Source organism: Lissotriton helveticus, chromosome 9 (assembly GCF_964261635.1).
Source record: "Lissotriton helveticus chromosome 9, aLisHel1.1, whole genome shotgun sequence".
Taxonomy (NCBI): Eukaryota; Metazoa; Chordata; class Amphibia; order Caudata; family Salamandridae; genus Lissotriton; species Lissotriton helveticus.
Genome location: NC_136070.1, coordinates 610,279,968 through 610,293,999, shown reverse-complemented (window position 1 = coordinate 610,293,999; position 14,032 = coordinate 610,279,968). Strand labels below are relative to the sequence as shown.

Sequence of the window (14,032 nt, the reverse complement as noted above, 5' to 3'; positions counted from 1 at the left end):
GAGCCCGAGAGTGGCGAGGAGCGGCGGCTGGACAGATCCCCACCCACAGGCCCTCGCCCACCCGCCGGCAGCATGCCCACTCTGTGGATGGTGGTGGCGCTCGGCTTGGCAGCCTGCGTCTCGGGACAGATGGTGAGTGCGCCGGCTCTGATTTTTTTTGGGGGGGGGTTCTTTCCTTTGTGGCTGGTCTTACAGGTCTGGGGAGTCGGTGGTCTTGATGGAAACTGGGCGAGAGAAATGATGCACTGTTTATTTCTTGTTTATCATGCCTCCCGGCGCGAATCTGAAGCTCGCTCCTCGTTTCTGTCACCGAACAGAAAGTTTCTTAAACATTTTTACAATGTGCAAAATACACCCCCCCGTCTGCCCACTCAGGCCTCCACCTATTTCAGACAGCGAAGGTTCTCAGCATCCACAAGTGTTACCCAAAGCCCAGGCAGCAAGTTAAAGTGGCAACGTGATCTTAAGGGGGCATCATTACTTTCAGGTATAACAGCCACATCTGCATCCCAGCAACCTGGCATGCGGGAGTGGTACTCGGTACCCAGGGAGCGTCCGCAGGTGCAACCCAGGCTCAGCAAGGGTACCCCGAGTACGGAGCAGGGCCGCAGACCAGCAAGCATCCGTGAGCAGTGTACGGGCCCTGCTTGCATCCAGTGAACCATACTCAGGGTCCAGTCATCTGCAAATGATGCCAGGGGCCCTGCGACGACCCAGGGACCCGGACACAGGGCGGTACTGTAGAGTGGGGGTAAGTGGAAGCCGGGGTGCGACTGGAGCCCGACTCCACGGGGTGCGGGCACCTGAGAGAGAGGAGAGCCAGAGACGTGTGCCACAGGATGGGGCCAGGAGGAAGGCTGTGTGTGTGTGTGTGTGTGTAGCTCTCTCTGTGTGTGTGGCTCTCTGTATGTGTGTGGCTCTCTGTGTGTGTGTGTGTGTGTGTGTGTGTGGCTCTGTGTGTGTGTGTGTGTGGCTCTGTGTGTGTGTGTGTGGCTCTGTGTGTGTGTGTGGCTCTGTGTGTGTGTTTGTGTGTGTGGCTCTGTGTGTGTGTCTGTGTGTGTGTGGCTCTGTGTGTGGCTCTGTGTGTGTGTGTGGCTCTGTGTGTGTGTGTGTGTGTGTGGCTCTCTGTATGTGTGTGGCTCTCTGTGTGTGTGTGTCTCTCTGTGTGTGTGTGTGTGTGGCTCTGTGTGTGTGTGTGGCTCTGTGTGTGTGTATCTCTGTGTGTGTGTGGCTCTGTGTGTGTTTGTGTGGCTCTGTGTGTGTGTGTGGCTCTCTGTGTGTGTGTGGTTCTCTGTGTGTATGGCTCTGTGTGTGTGTGTGGCTCTGTGTGTGTGTGTGGCTCTCTGTGTGTGTGTGTGACTGTGTGTGTGTGTGTGTGTGGCTCTGTGTGTGTGTGGCTCTGTGTGTGTGTGGCTCTGTGTGTGTGTGGCTCTGAGTGTGTGGCTCTGTGTGTGTGTGTGTGTGTGGCTCTGTGTGTGTGTTGGGCTCTGTGTGTGTGTTGGGCTCTCTGTGTGTGTTGGGCTCTGTGTGTGTGTGTGTGTTGGGCTGTGTGTGTGTTGCTGTGTGTGTGTGTCTGTGTGTGGCTCTGTGTGTGTGTGTGTGTGTGTTGGGCTCTATGTGTATGTGTTGGGCTGTGTGTGTGTGTGTGTGTTGGGCTCTGCGTGTGTGTTGGGCTCTGCGTGTGTGTGTGGCTCTGCGTGTGTGTGGCTCTGTGTGTGTGTGGCTCTGTGTGTGTGTGTGGCTCTGTGTGTGCGTGTGGCTCTGTGTGTGTGTGGCTCTGTGTGTGTGTGGCTCTGTGTGTGTGTGGCTCTGTGTGTGTGGCTGTGTGTGTGGCTCTGTGTGTCTGTGTGGCTCTGTGTGTGTGTCTGTGTGTGTGTGTGTGGTTCTGTGTGTGTGTGTGTGACTCTGTGTGTGTGTGTGTGTGGCTCTGTGTGTGTGTGGCTCTGTGTGTGCGTGGCTCTGTGTGTGCGTGGCTCTGTGTGTGTGGCTCTGTGTGTGTGGCTCTGTGTGTGTGGGTGGGTGCGTGTGGCTCTGTGTGTGTGTGGGTGCGTGTGGCTCTGTGTGTGGCTCTGTGTGTGTGTGTGGGTGCAAATGCAATAGGTCTCGCATTTGCGAGAGATTAAGCTATTGGCATTGTAAATGACAATGCCATTTATTTATATGTTTTAAAAACAAAAATAATGTCATGAGCAATGCCAATAGCTCTAACTTTAACAAAGACGAGACCATTGCATTGTAAATGCTTGTTTAATTCTGAAGTGAGGTGGAAACAAAGATTTTAAAAGGGGCAAAACAAATCAATACACTTGGTTATGCGTAAATGAAGTATTCTCTAAACACTGATGCCCAAAGATTGTTTGTACACTGCATAGTTCTATCCGTAAAACTGTAAACCTGTGCAAAATTAGTGGTCATTTCAGGGGAAAATGTGTTTGATGTAAATAATATTGTGCTACAGCTTGCTTTATTAATATATAAGCTTTTGAGCTCCAAAATGCAATGCCAGCTAATAGACTACATCCTCAACACTCTCCTGCTGAATACATTTGCTACACATCTTCTTTGTGTGACGCTTTGATTTTTCCCAATTCTTATGGTATCAGTGATGTAACATTGTTGGCAGCACCCCCACTCTAATAATTGTCCAGCACCACTGCTGCATGCCAAGTGCGAAATGTCATTTGTGCATGAACCCTTGTTTGCATACTTCTTTTCAAAGGTCCTGTTTCTGTGTAGGTTTTGAATGAAGCAGCGTAATGTTGAAATAGCATTTGTTCAAATATTTGGCACACACTTATCAGCTTTTAAATAAGTGTTAACACAAGTGCTGAAAAAGACTGGTATGCGCTAATAAAGCATATATACAGATTACAGTATTGCCATTTGTAATTCACATTTCAAGAAAACATTATACCGATGTTACTAGGATCTTCTGAAAACAGCTCACGGACACATTCGTAGGACACACAATCAGAAGCAATAAAGGAAGTATGTGTACGGACAATACAAAACAATTCCAAGAACAATCCAACATGCTCCTTTAACCAGCAAAATATATAGTGCAAGTCCCTATAAAGTGGAGAGTCTTTGTCAAAGAGTGTTAGCACTTGCTACCTTAACTAAGTCTGTTTATAAGCATTCCCAATCTTTACATATAAGAGACCAGGGGTAAAATGTACTGAATTAAGGAACTGCAATTTCCTAATTGCGATTTTTACCAAATTGCAATTAGGAAATCGCAATTCCCAATGTGCAAAAACATACAAGTATTAAATTGCTATTCCTAATGGGTCGCAAATCGACCTACCTCATGAATATTTATGAGGTACGTTGCGATTTGAGAACCATTAGGAATTGCAGCCACCACCATGTCTGTGATTGCTTTTAAATAAAGGAAAGCGGGATGCGTTTCGAAAGATGTAATGAAAGTTGTTTCATTTTTTAAGAGCAGGCAGGGGTCCAAGCCTGCTCTTACAAAATATTTATTTCAACATTCACTAAGGGAAAGGGGTCCTGTGGGGCCCCCTTCCCATTCGCAAATGGTTACCACCACTTTTGAGGTGATGGTAAAAAATTAATGTTTTGAAACCATTATTCGGGTGCAAAACATTCATACATAGAACTGCAATTCAGTCTTTGGAAGGGACTCCCCCTAAACATGCCCCTCCAAATACCGAATCGCTAAACTGAAATTGCAATTCGTTAACATGTTACCAAGTCGCAATTTATAATCTGTACATATAAGATAAAGCATTTTTGCAGTTGGATCCTGTGAATCGGGCCTTTTTCGATAAAAAAATGCTTTTGTACATATGACTATAAAGGAATAAGGCGGTTGTGAGGCCTAAAATGCTTTTTCATTCAATTTGAATAATAAATGTGCTTCCTCTGCACACTTAACTCTCTACAGATAGCGAAAGGCAAGCAAAGCATGTTTATCCCAGTGTGACATAGATAGCGACTAAGCTATAACAGACCACAGTATTGTCAAATTTGTGTCTTTTCTAAAGACTTGGGGCGGATTTAGAGAGCAGTATGGAATTAAACCCTCAAAATAATGCCACGACTCACAGTTCTTATCAAATGCATTCTTATCTCCATCTACGCTCACCTTGCATCCACCTCTCCCCTGACCCCCTCCCTGCTGCCATCAATGAGGCCCTCTGCACCACCACAAACCATACTTTTTGGTCCCTGGGAAAATGTTTACAAGTACTCATGGTGTACAGCATCACTAAAAAACATTGGCAAATCCAATAGATCGCAAAGGAGAGATCTTTTGGCTTTGCCAAAGCTCGTTAAGGATTGGAACTTAAATGTCATCATCATACTCCCCCATACTCCCCCAGACCAAGCAAGATGAAGAGAGCGAGGTGGAGGACGAGAAAGATAGGGAAACAAGCATTTACAATGCAACGGTCTCGCCTTTGCAAAAGTTAGAGCTATTGGTATTGTTAATGACAACATTTTTATTTATGCGTTGGGCTTGAAAAATGGCATTGTCATTTACAATGCCAATAGCTTAATCTCTCGCAAATGCCACACACACAGAGCCACGCACACAGAGCCACACACACACACACACACACACAGACAGAGCGCCACACACAGCCAGCGCGCCACACACAGAGCGCCACACACACAGAGCGCCACACACACACACACAGGCGCGCCACAGACACACACAGCGCATGCCACACACACGCACGCAGAGCGCCACACACACAGAGCGCCACACACCCAGAGCGCCACACACAGAGCGCCACACACACACAGAGCGCCACACAGAGAGCCACACACACACAGAGCACCACACACACACACAGAGCGCCACACACACACAGAGCACCACACACACACACAGAGCGCCACACACAAACAGAGCGCCACACACACACACAGCCACACACATACAGTGCGCCACACACACACACCTTTTTTTTTTTTGCCCCCACCCTCTTGCTCGGACATTTTCTCAAGCAAGAAATGCGATTCTTAGGGGTGGCGGGTGCCATTTTGGGTGGAGAAGGGGCAGCTCCCTGAAATGGAGGTGATAGTATAGGCGCCAGGAGGGTACACGGCTCTCAGGGGTGAATAACTCAGGGGTGCAGATCTGGTGCTGGCTGCCATCTCAGGGGTGGGTTGAAAATCTTGAGATGAGGGGTAGGTAGGTCTCGGAAGCGGTTGCACATCTTAGAATAGGAGTTATATCTTGGTAAGGAGGTGCATATCTCAGGATTCGGTTGCTAGCCTCGGGTGGGTAACATACCTTGAATGCAATCTTAGTCTACGGGTATCAAGTGGATACATCTCTCAGGGTGGGGCTCTCAGAATGGTTCTACTCGTCTGGGGTGGATAGGCATCACCACGGTGGTGTGTAAGGTTCCAGGGCGGGTGGGGGGCCCAATCTCGAGGAAAAGGGTTGAGTGGTGTGTTGCCAGTCTCAGGGTAGTCATATAGGACCCGGGTTTGCTGCAGGGATGTTGGTGAACATCCCAGCAGGGTGATGTAGGTCTCAGGGTGGGGGTGGATGTGCCATGCTTCTGTAGATCTCTCCAGATGATGCGAGCAGCGGGGGTGTGTACCAGGCCTCGTATCACTTACACGTCAGGCAGCTCCGGCCGCAATGTGGTGTCTCTGGGTCCAGGGCCTGCTGCCGAGTGGAGGGTGGGCGCTGCGGCTCCTGCATTCATTCAGCCCATGGAGGCCTGACGAGGGCGGCCTCGTTGTGACAGCCTGGCGCAGCTCAGTGGGATCCGCCTCCGACCATGCCGCTGCTTTCCCCCGGGCTCCGCTGATCCTCAGCGGCCTGCGTTCGGCTCTGTTCCCCGCCCGGTCCGGGTACCGCTTCACCCCTTCCCTCCAGACTGGCTGCCAGCCGGGCACCCCCTCGTGGTCCGAGCGGTCCTACTGCCCGCCGCTTCCAGGCAGACATCGCGGCGGGGCCCGCGGAGCTCCTCCATGCGTGACGAGGCGCTCACGTGACCGAGTAGCCGCCACCACCCGGAAACCTGGAGGCAGTCAGAACAGCCCTTGGTTTGCCGCATTGGTAAACATACGAAGGCATGAGCGTGCTGAATACGGCAGAGGGTTTTATGGCGGCCATCTTTGAATGGGAGTATGTTGTATTTTGTGAAATAATGACCTGTTCAGAGATTACTTAATCGAGCCATGTGCGGGCTCAAACAGTTACGAAGCATATTATTTAAAGGAAAATGTAAGAGCAGGAGATAATGTGGCGTAACGGCCTTAGTTGCAGACTTTGGAACTGAGGAATCGGGTCCGAGTTTCTTCGTCGGCTCAAAAGTCTGTGATTCTGGACAATACACCTAATTTACCTACCTACAAAATTGTGTTGTGTAACGGGGGTCTTGTAACGAGCTCCAATACTTTCGTGTTGAGTTTGCGCTATATATAATGGTAAAAACAACAAGAGAGGAGTGCTCCACACCACTATGTTTCTCCGAGGCGATGCAGAAATGCCTTGGAGAAACGCAGCCTCATTTTGAGATTCGGGGCGTGTTTTTCTTTCTCTCCTTTTCCCATTGGCTGGAAGGTAAAATTCCAGCCAATGGGAAGAGGAGAGAAAGAAAAGAGAAAGAAAGTAAAATCCACACCCCCGAATCCCAAAAAGACGGGGCTTGAACGGAGTGACGCCCCTCTCCTCCAATGGCTGGTCTCTGTTTATGAAGCCAGCCAATGGAGAAGAGGGGCGGGTTGAAGACCCACTCTCTAAAACATCAGTTCTCCCCAGCGAGACTGCAAATGGAGAAAGCAGGCAGAAAGAGGAACCCGCAAGAGTGAGACAAAGAGACAGGGAATGTAGAATTGTGAAAGAAAAAGGATTGTAGTGAAATAAAGGTAGGCAGCCTTGTTATTCAACACCTTGTCATTCGGCAGGACTGGCAGCCACCTTTTACGATAAATTTTGGTTCCCTGCGCTAATTTATTTCTTTTTTAAATATTAATGTCTGGCTTGATATACTTTAGGTTTTAGATTTCAAACAGATTTGGCCTATATTTCTTTTCACCCAGGAAGCTATTATTTACAGGTCCAGCTCTTAAGGCTTGGAATAGTTTATCTATGGTAGGATACAATCAAATTATGGCTGTAAGTCTACGGTAAGCTATTTGCTCATTCCAGTGCTGCTTCCATGCAGAAATATTGCTGTACCAATGTACCAATTAAAAACCTGGCACATTTTTGGCCCATGTGTGCATTGCGCTTTGCCCTGTCCCATTCATGCTCCAGGTGCCCACTGGTATAGCGCAAGACAGGCTTGAGAGACAACACATAAGCATCCCTTCCAAAATAACAAATGGTCCTGCTTCCGTTCTCAACACATCTTTGGCCAATTCCCCACTTTACGCTTGCCTATTATCTATGCACAACTGAAGAGAGGCACCTCTCACATATGTTGCTCAAGAGCTGATATGCTTTATGAACCCATTGTTCATGAAACGTTCTTCCTCACAGTCTGCAGATGCACATAGCACCTTTGGTAAATCTTTCCCCTGTTCACCATTTCAGGTGTCATACAGCCGCTTTGTAGCTGGAAATGTGTATAGATTGTATTTCGTACCACTCAAAACGTTAATGAGACTTAATACTATACTAATGGAGGTTTTATTATGTGCCACACACAGGTAGCGTGCAATTTATGACAAAAGTGGGTTGCACAATAGATAATTTGCTGCCCATTAAAATGACTTCCATTTGGGAGTCTTTAGATAGCTGGAGCCACTTAGTGAGATTGGAATTGTTCCTATCATAGGAGATTAAAAAAAGTATAATGAGAACTTGTTTTTGATTTACTTAGGGCCCCTTTTTGGGTCTCGCTGGAAAAGCATCCGTAAGGATGCATCCAGCTGGAGACCAGTAGCGATCACTGTGGGAGGAATGACGGACCAGAGGGTGCACGCGCTTTTTCTCTCCTGGATTCGTGTACGCGCACGTCGCGTCCGCGTCCCGCGCCGTACACATCGCAGACAGACACTCGCTCACACACACACACCCCCTCCCCCACAGTCACACACACTCACTCCAAGACACATACACACACACACACGCACGCACACACACACACACACGCACGCACACACACACACATACACAGGCCGCCCCCCCCGCGCGCGCGTACATGCTTCCCCCCCCCCCGCCCGCAGCTCAGCAACGCACTCACCGGCTCTCCTCAGCTGCAGGGCCCGGCAGCAGGACTCGTCTTCCCTCGTTAGGCACCGGGGCGCAGGGTAGGCTCCTGCCTGCTCCGGTGCACGGCTCCAATCGCGGCTCTTCCGTGGGAGGCGGGGTAGGCTCCCGCCCTCCTACTTCCTGTTTCCTGTTGTCGCGCCGGCCTGCCTGACTTCCTGGTCGCAGGCCGGCAGAGTAACGAGGATGTTTTGCGGTATTTATTTATTTATTTAATTATGCATTTTTATATAGCGCAGACTTTACCCGAAGGCGGTATTTATTTATTTATGTATTTATGCATTTTTATATAGCGCGGACTTTACCCGAAGGCGATATTTATTTATTCATGTATTTATGCATTTTTATATAGCGCGGACTTTACCCGAAGGCGTCGGAGGCTTCACAACAGGAACATAAATGAAACATAATGAGAAACATTACAAAAGAACAGGTTGCAAAAACATACGTTACTTACATAAGGTAATAGTGACAATTGTGAGCAAACAAAATACATGAGGTAGTAAAAACTATGAGCAACCAAAAATACATGAGGTAGTAAAGGTAATAGTGACAATCATGAGCAAACAAAATACTTGAGTAAAAATTGTGAGCAAACAAAATACATGAGGTAGTCAAAAGTGCACCAGAGGAAATGAAAGTGACAAGTGTGCAGTTATAAGAGAAAACAGAGTATGATTAGAGGTATAGTCCTGCAATAAGTGCTAGACACTCAGGCTCAGGAACAAGCGTTACATGGGCAAGGTGGCACTTGTGCAAGTATCAAAGGTAGCCCGGAATACAGTACCACTGTGATCACAAAATTCTTAAGCACCCTGCAACACTGGGGATTTACAGGAATCCAAACACCAGCGTAAAGTACTCGAACAACAATAACGTCTGTCTTATAAATGTCACAAAAAATGTTAATATTTCACTTCTGTTCTTGGATTTTCGTGAAAATACAACACATATTGCATTGCAAATGCTATAGGTGTCACATTTGTGAAAGTTAAAACTATTGGCATTGTAAATGACAAAGATATTACTTTAGCTATTACTATAGCTATTTTCACAACCAACACATAAATAAAAAAAATGTAATTCGCAATACCAATGGCTCAAACTTTCCTAATGCGAGACCTATTGCATTGCAAATGCTTGTTCCATGCTGAGGTTATATTCCTTGATGATGTAACATAACAATGTGCTTTCTTTCCAATCGATTGACTGTTTGCATATTTAACCTCGTGCCTTTGTTTAATTGCATCTATTTTTTGCCTTCAGTTCTGGGTTCAGGAGAGGCTCCCTCTTGCCACTTTGAAAGAATATGGGAGTAACTTGCAAGCTGTTCAACAGTTTATAAAGAAAAACCAGGTAAGCTGCTTATTTTCAGAGCAGAAAATGTTAATCACCCACACATTAAAATACTAGAGACTTTCTTAAGATACATGCTATTTTATTATTGCCTTTGTAAGAGCACTATTATCATGAACTTCTTTGGGCCAAATTGCCTTTCACTATTTATGCAATGCTGTGTAGTGTACATTTTTGGTACTCAAAGGATAAATCACTGATTTACTGTCAGGGTAAGCTCTATTATGTAAATTATAGTCCTTTCCATTCAGTGCATGTAAATATAGCCTGTGTGGATATTTTTGCAATCTGACATGTTTTCTTTGCCCTTCAAATAATTTCCAACGCCTACACACATCAGTAAATGCAGATATTAACAAAAAGTAGCAAAGTATTTTTCTAGAGGGAGTATTCAGCCTTTGGTAACAAACATGTCTAACAAATGAACTACTGCCATCATTAAAATTCATCCCTGTTAACTGTTCTGAATCTATGACTGCTGATCTCCCAAGACGGTTTATAGTAGTAGTAGTAAAAACTCTTTATTTGGTTAAATACACAACAATGAAAGATAAAACAAATAAAAATTCATGAGGGCTACAAGTCCATTCACAAATAAATAAAATATATTATACACAGTCCATAAACCATGAATGGTAATAGGCACAAATACTACATGTATCAGCAGCAATAAAATACAGTTGATTAGTGCAAACAGATTTAAATCCAGGCCCTATGAATCTTGATGATGCTGCTAAAAAAATAACCCATATTTATACAGATGCGCATCTCCCCCAACATGGAAAGGAATACAGTTGCTGGCCTTAATTGTTGAAACTGGATCTCTCTCAGTATAAGAACCAAAAACGTTTTCCTTGGCAGAGTGTACAACCTACAAAATATTACGACATGCATCATGGATTGTGCTGGAATTTTATCACACTCAAAAGGACCTAAAGAGCCTTCAACAGCCCAACCAGACAAAATCTGAATAATAACTAACAATGGTAAACATTGTTAACCCAGGTCAAGTATGGTTTGAGGGAACTGATAGTTTTTATCAAAGAGTATGCTCGGACCACTGGCTTACACAAGTCCTGATCCTCCCTAAGAACAGAGAGGCGAGATAGGAAATTCTGTTTAACCCACAGGTAGTCAGCCTTGACAATTTTCTCTAGCTGCAAGAAAATGCTGGGGCGGCCCAGGGATGTCAATGCTGACTGAATGCAGCATAACCAGGGAATTGCTTTGGTGTTGGCTAAAGAGATACAATCCTGTATAATCAGCCGATAAAGCACTCTTTGTACCATATCAAGAGCCAAAGTACTTTGGGCCTAAGTTTAATAATATCCGAAATATATCTAAGGCTAAGTTCATTATGTATCACAAATGTTGGTGAACTTTGGGGCACCCTTATCAACCTTCTTAAAAACTTCTTCTCCTCTATCTGAAGGGGACCACAATCGTGATACTTCCAGAAATAACTACCATAACACGTAGTGGAGACTTACTTAGCCCTGTAAACATGGAGCACAGCTTTTACGGGTTTCTTGTCCACTCGTAAGCTGAAATCCAGGACCGCTCCACACATTCTTGGTCAGGTGAGCCTTTTTGACTGAATAGAAGGGCTCCAGGCAGACCCATTGTCGACCAAGATCCCCAAATGGTTAAAACAGAGCGAATTTGCCTTGACCTTAGCTTTAGGTCAATAATTTTTAATTTGTTTCAAAAAAGTATTTATTGTGGTTTTCAATAACAAAATGGGAAAACACAAAAAACTAATAGCTAAAAAGAGAGAGGAGGGGAGAACAATAAGAAACCACACAGGGATATTAAAAATTACATATTAGGGCTTCAGTTATAGTGCCACAATTAATACAGATTACTCCGTGAGCATCATTAGGGGCATTACAGCGCATGAATCGGTGGTAACAGTACATCAGGTGTCTCGGCACAGTAGAGGGGTGCGGAGAAAAGCAAGATTATTATTTCATACAGTGTAAGCCTTGTACCCCATAGCTGGAAAATGAAAATACAAGTTATTCAAGTTCCATTAACAAGTATACACAAGCTTGTATGTCATGGCCAACCAACACACGTTCATTCCATCTCCTCTGGATGAAGTAATAAATAAGAGCGAAGTGGTTGCCAGATATTTTTAGGTCTGGAGGAGAGTGGTTGCAGTGTAGTTAAGTATCGCTAGTGGTATTACAATACATTAAATCTCTCATCCAGGCATTAATTGTTGGGATTGTGGAGCCGACCCAATATTTGGAAACCTACCTGCCTGTTAGTGAGGAGCAGGGCCATGGCGGCGAATCAACAAACACCAGCAGTGGATGGCTTTACATAGCCCAACAAAGCGATTAATGGGGAAGGGGATAGTTCCAAGTCAATCATTAGTGCGAAATGGCAGAAGATGTCCTCCAGTATGCTAATATAGGTTCACTGTTCCACGCTAAGTGTGAAAAATCTGCATGCCCGGCTGTGCATCTGGGGCAGCCGTGAGGTTTAGTAGGATCCATCTTTGCCAGCAGCTGTGGTGTGATGTATGCTCTGTGTACATATGTAAAATGTAAGAGTTTATGGAGGTGATTGCAAGAGATCAGTATGGTTTATTCGCAGCAATAGACCCATGTCGCATCCGACAGGGAGAGCCCAAGGACCTTTTCCATGCCGCGCCCGCACCCATCCCTACTGATGTTCGTAGTGTCAATGCTGAGTGATATAATCGGGAGACGAAGTGGGCGCTGCTGTAATGGTTCTCAGGCAGGTTCCGCAGGAGCGCCAAGGATCCGATGAATATTCCACAGCCTTCCCCTACGGCCTTCCGACTCTATCAAGCACTAGAGTACCGAGAGGCTCGCCAGGGGAAAACAGGGAGACAAAACAAGGAAAGGCGGGGAAAAAATATTCTTCTTGGTTGTAGACTTCTGTGTGGGTGGACATGCACCTGGCCTGGACCTCTGATGGGTGTAGGGGCTAAAACCAAAACAGGAATTACTAACCCTCAGAAACATACACAGAAGAACAACAGTCACCTCTACAATTTATGTGTACTACATACCAAGGGTAATAAAACTTTGCTGGCATATAACTGTGGATTGGTGACAGGGGTTTGGTTGAGCTAGGGTGGAGGAACAAACAAGAAACACAATAGTGATTACTCGAGGTGTACTGTGCACTTGTATAACACTGTTCAGGATTATAGTATTCTTACTTGATAACATGTAGAAGACTCTTAAACCAACATCTGTATCGCAGTAGAGCACACCAGAATCAGAAGGTAACATTCACGTAGAACTAACTGTCTGAGATGCAAAACAAACATTCATTAATTCAAGAATGGCTTTATAGAGAATAACATAAGAATAGCGCACTGCGCTGTTACCGTGATTCTGGGAGATGTGGAGATGTATCTTTCACGAGTCCACGCAAGTGCAGAACCCACACACAGTAAGTATGGCCAGGAATTCAGGAAGTGAGGGAAGATGATAAGGACCAAGAAGGAAACAAATGGCGGGTAAGGGAACCACCGGATGGCGGAGACTAAGCCCGGCCGCCGGGTGGAGGGAAGGAATAAACACGGCTAAATACCTAAAGAATCCCCTGCTAGACAGCGGGGAACAAGCCCGGCTGGAATGCGGAGCAGGTAATAGAAATGACGGGGAAGCAGCAGCCCGGCCAGACGGCGGAGTACAAACCCGGCCGTCGGGCGGAGCCAAGGGAAAAGAGGAGAGGTCAGTACACTGCCCGGCCGGACGACGGAGCAAGACCCGGCCGTCGGGCGGAGCCAGCAAGACCAAGGGGAACACTGACACACTGCCCGGCCGGACGGCGGAGTAAAACCCGGCCGTCGGGCGGAGAAGTCTAAATACAAAACGAGGCTCTAAGACAAGTTCCAGAACTCGGAACCACAGCAGGAACAAGTAGAAAGCCTCAATGCAGAGGAACGGAGGCGAGCTCGTTCAAACACTAAGGATTTCCGGAAATCAGCCAACAGGAAACAGGACAGGAATCGCAGTAACGGGAGCTTGACGCAAGGACGTAAAGTGTCGCTCCAAGGGCTCTACCTGCTTATGTAGGGGTTTCTTAAAGGGACCGCCCGTTTGCTGACCTCGAGGCATGACAGCTGCTGGCAGATGTAAGGATTAATGATAGTGGGAGGAAATCTGCTGGTTCCGCTACAGAAGACTGGAGCACAGTAGACATAGCAGTGCGCATTCTATGTAGTATAAACCTGTCCATATCGGACCCATTGTTCCCCCTCCAAGACTCGCAACAGAGCTTAGCTGAGCATCTTTAAAATAGGTCACCAAACTTCTGTAGCCCACATTGGGTTAGGGTTTTTTTAGTTAATGTTTCCATAGTCGGGGACCCCCATGGATTACCCAGGAGTGGTAAGTATGGGGACTGGAGTAGAGAAGATCTACGTTCAAATAGCAATGCAATTTTACCGATGTCCAATATGTCATCTGGAGCGTCTGT

The 14,032-nt window shown here is 46.4% G+C and overlaps 1 protein-coding gene across 1 annotated transcript in view; it reads left to right on the top strand.

Annotated features, from left to right (window-relative positions):
• The window catches only part of SPTBN4 (spectrin beta, non-erythrocytic 4), a 1,415,585-nt gene that overhangs the window by 606,334 nt on the left and 795,219 nt on the right, over positions 1 to 14,032 (top strand). The window contains 1 exon segment of the mRNA XM_078660647.1: positions 9,476 to 9,565. Within this exon segment, the coding sequence (XP_078516773.1) occupies positions 9,476 to 9,565 (90 nt within the window).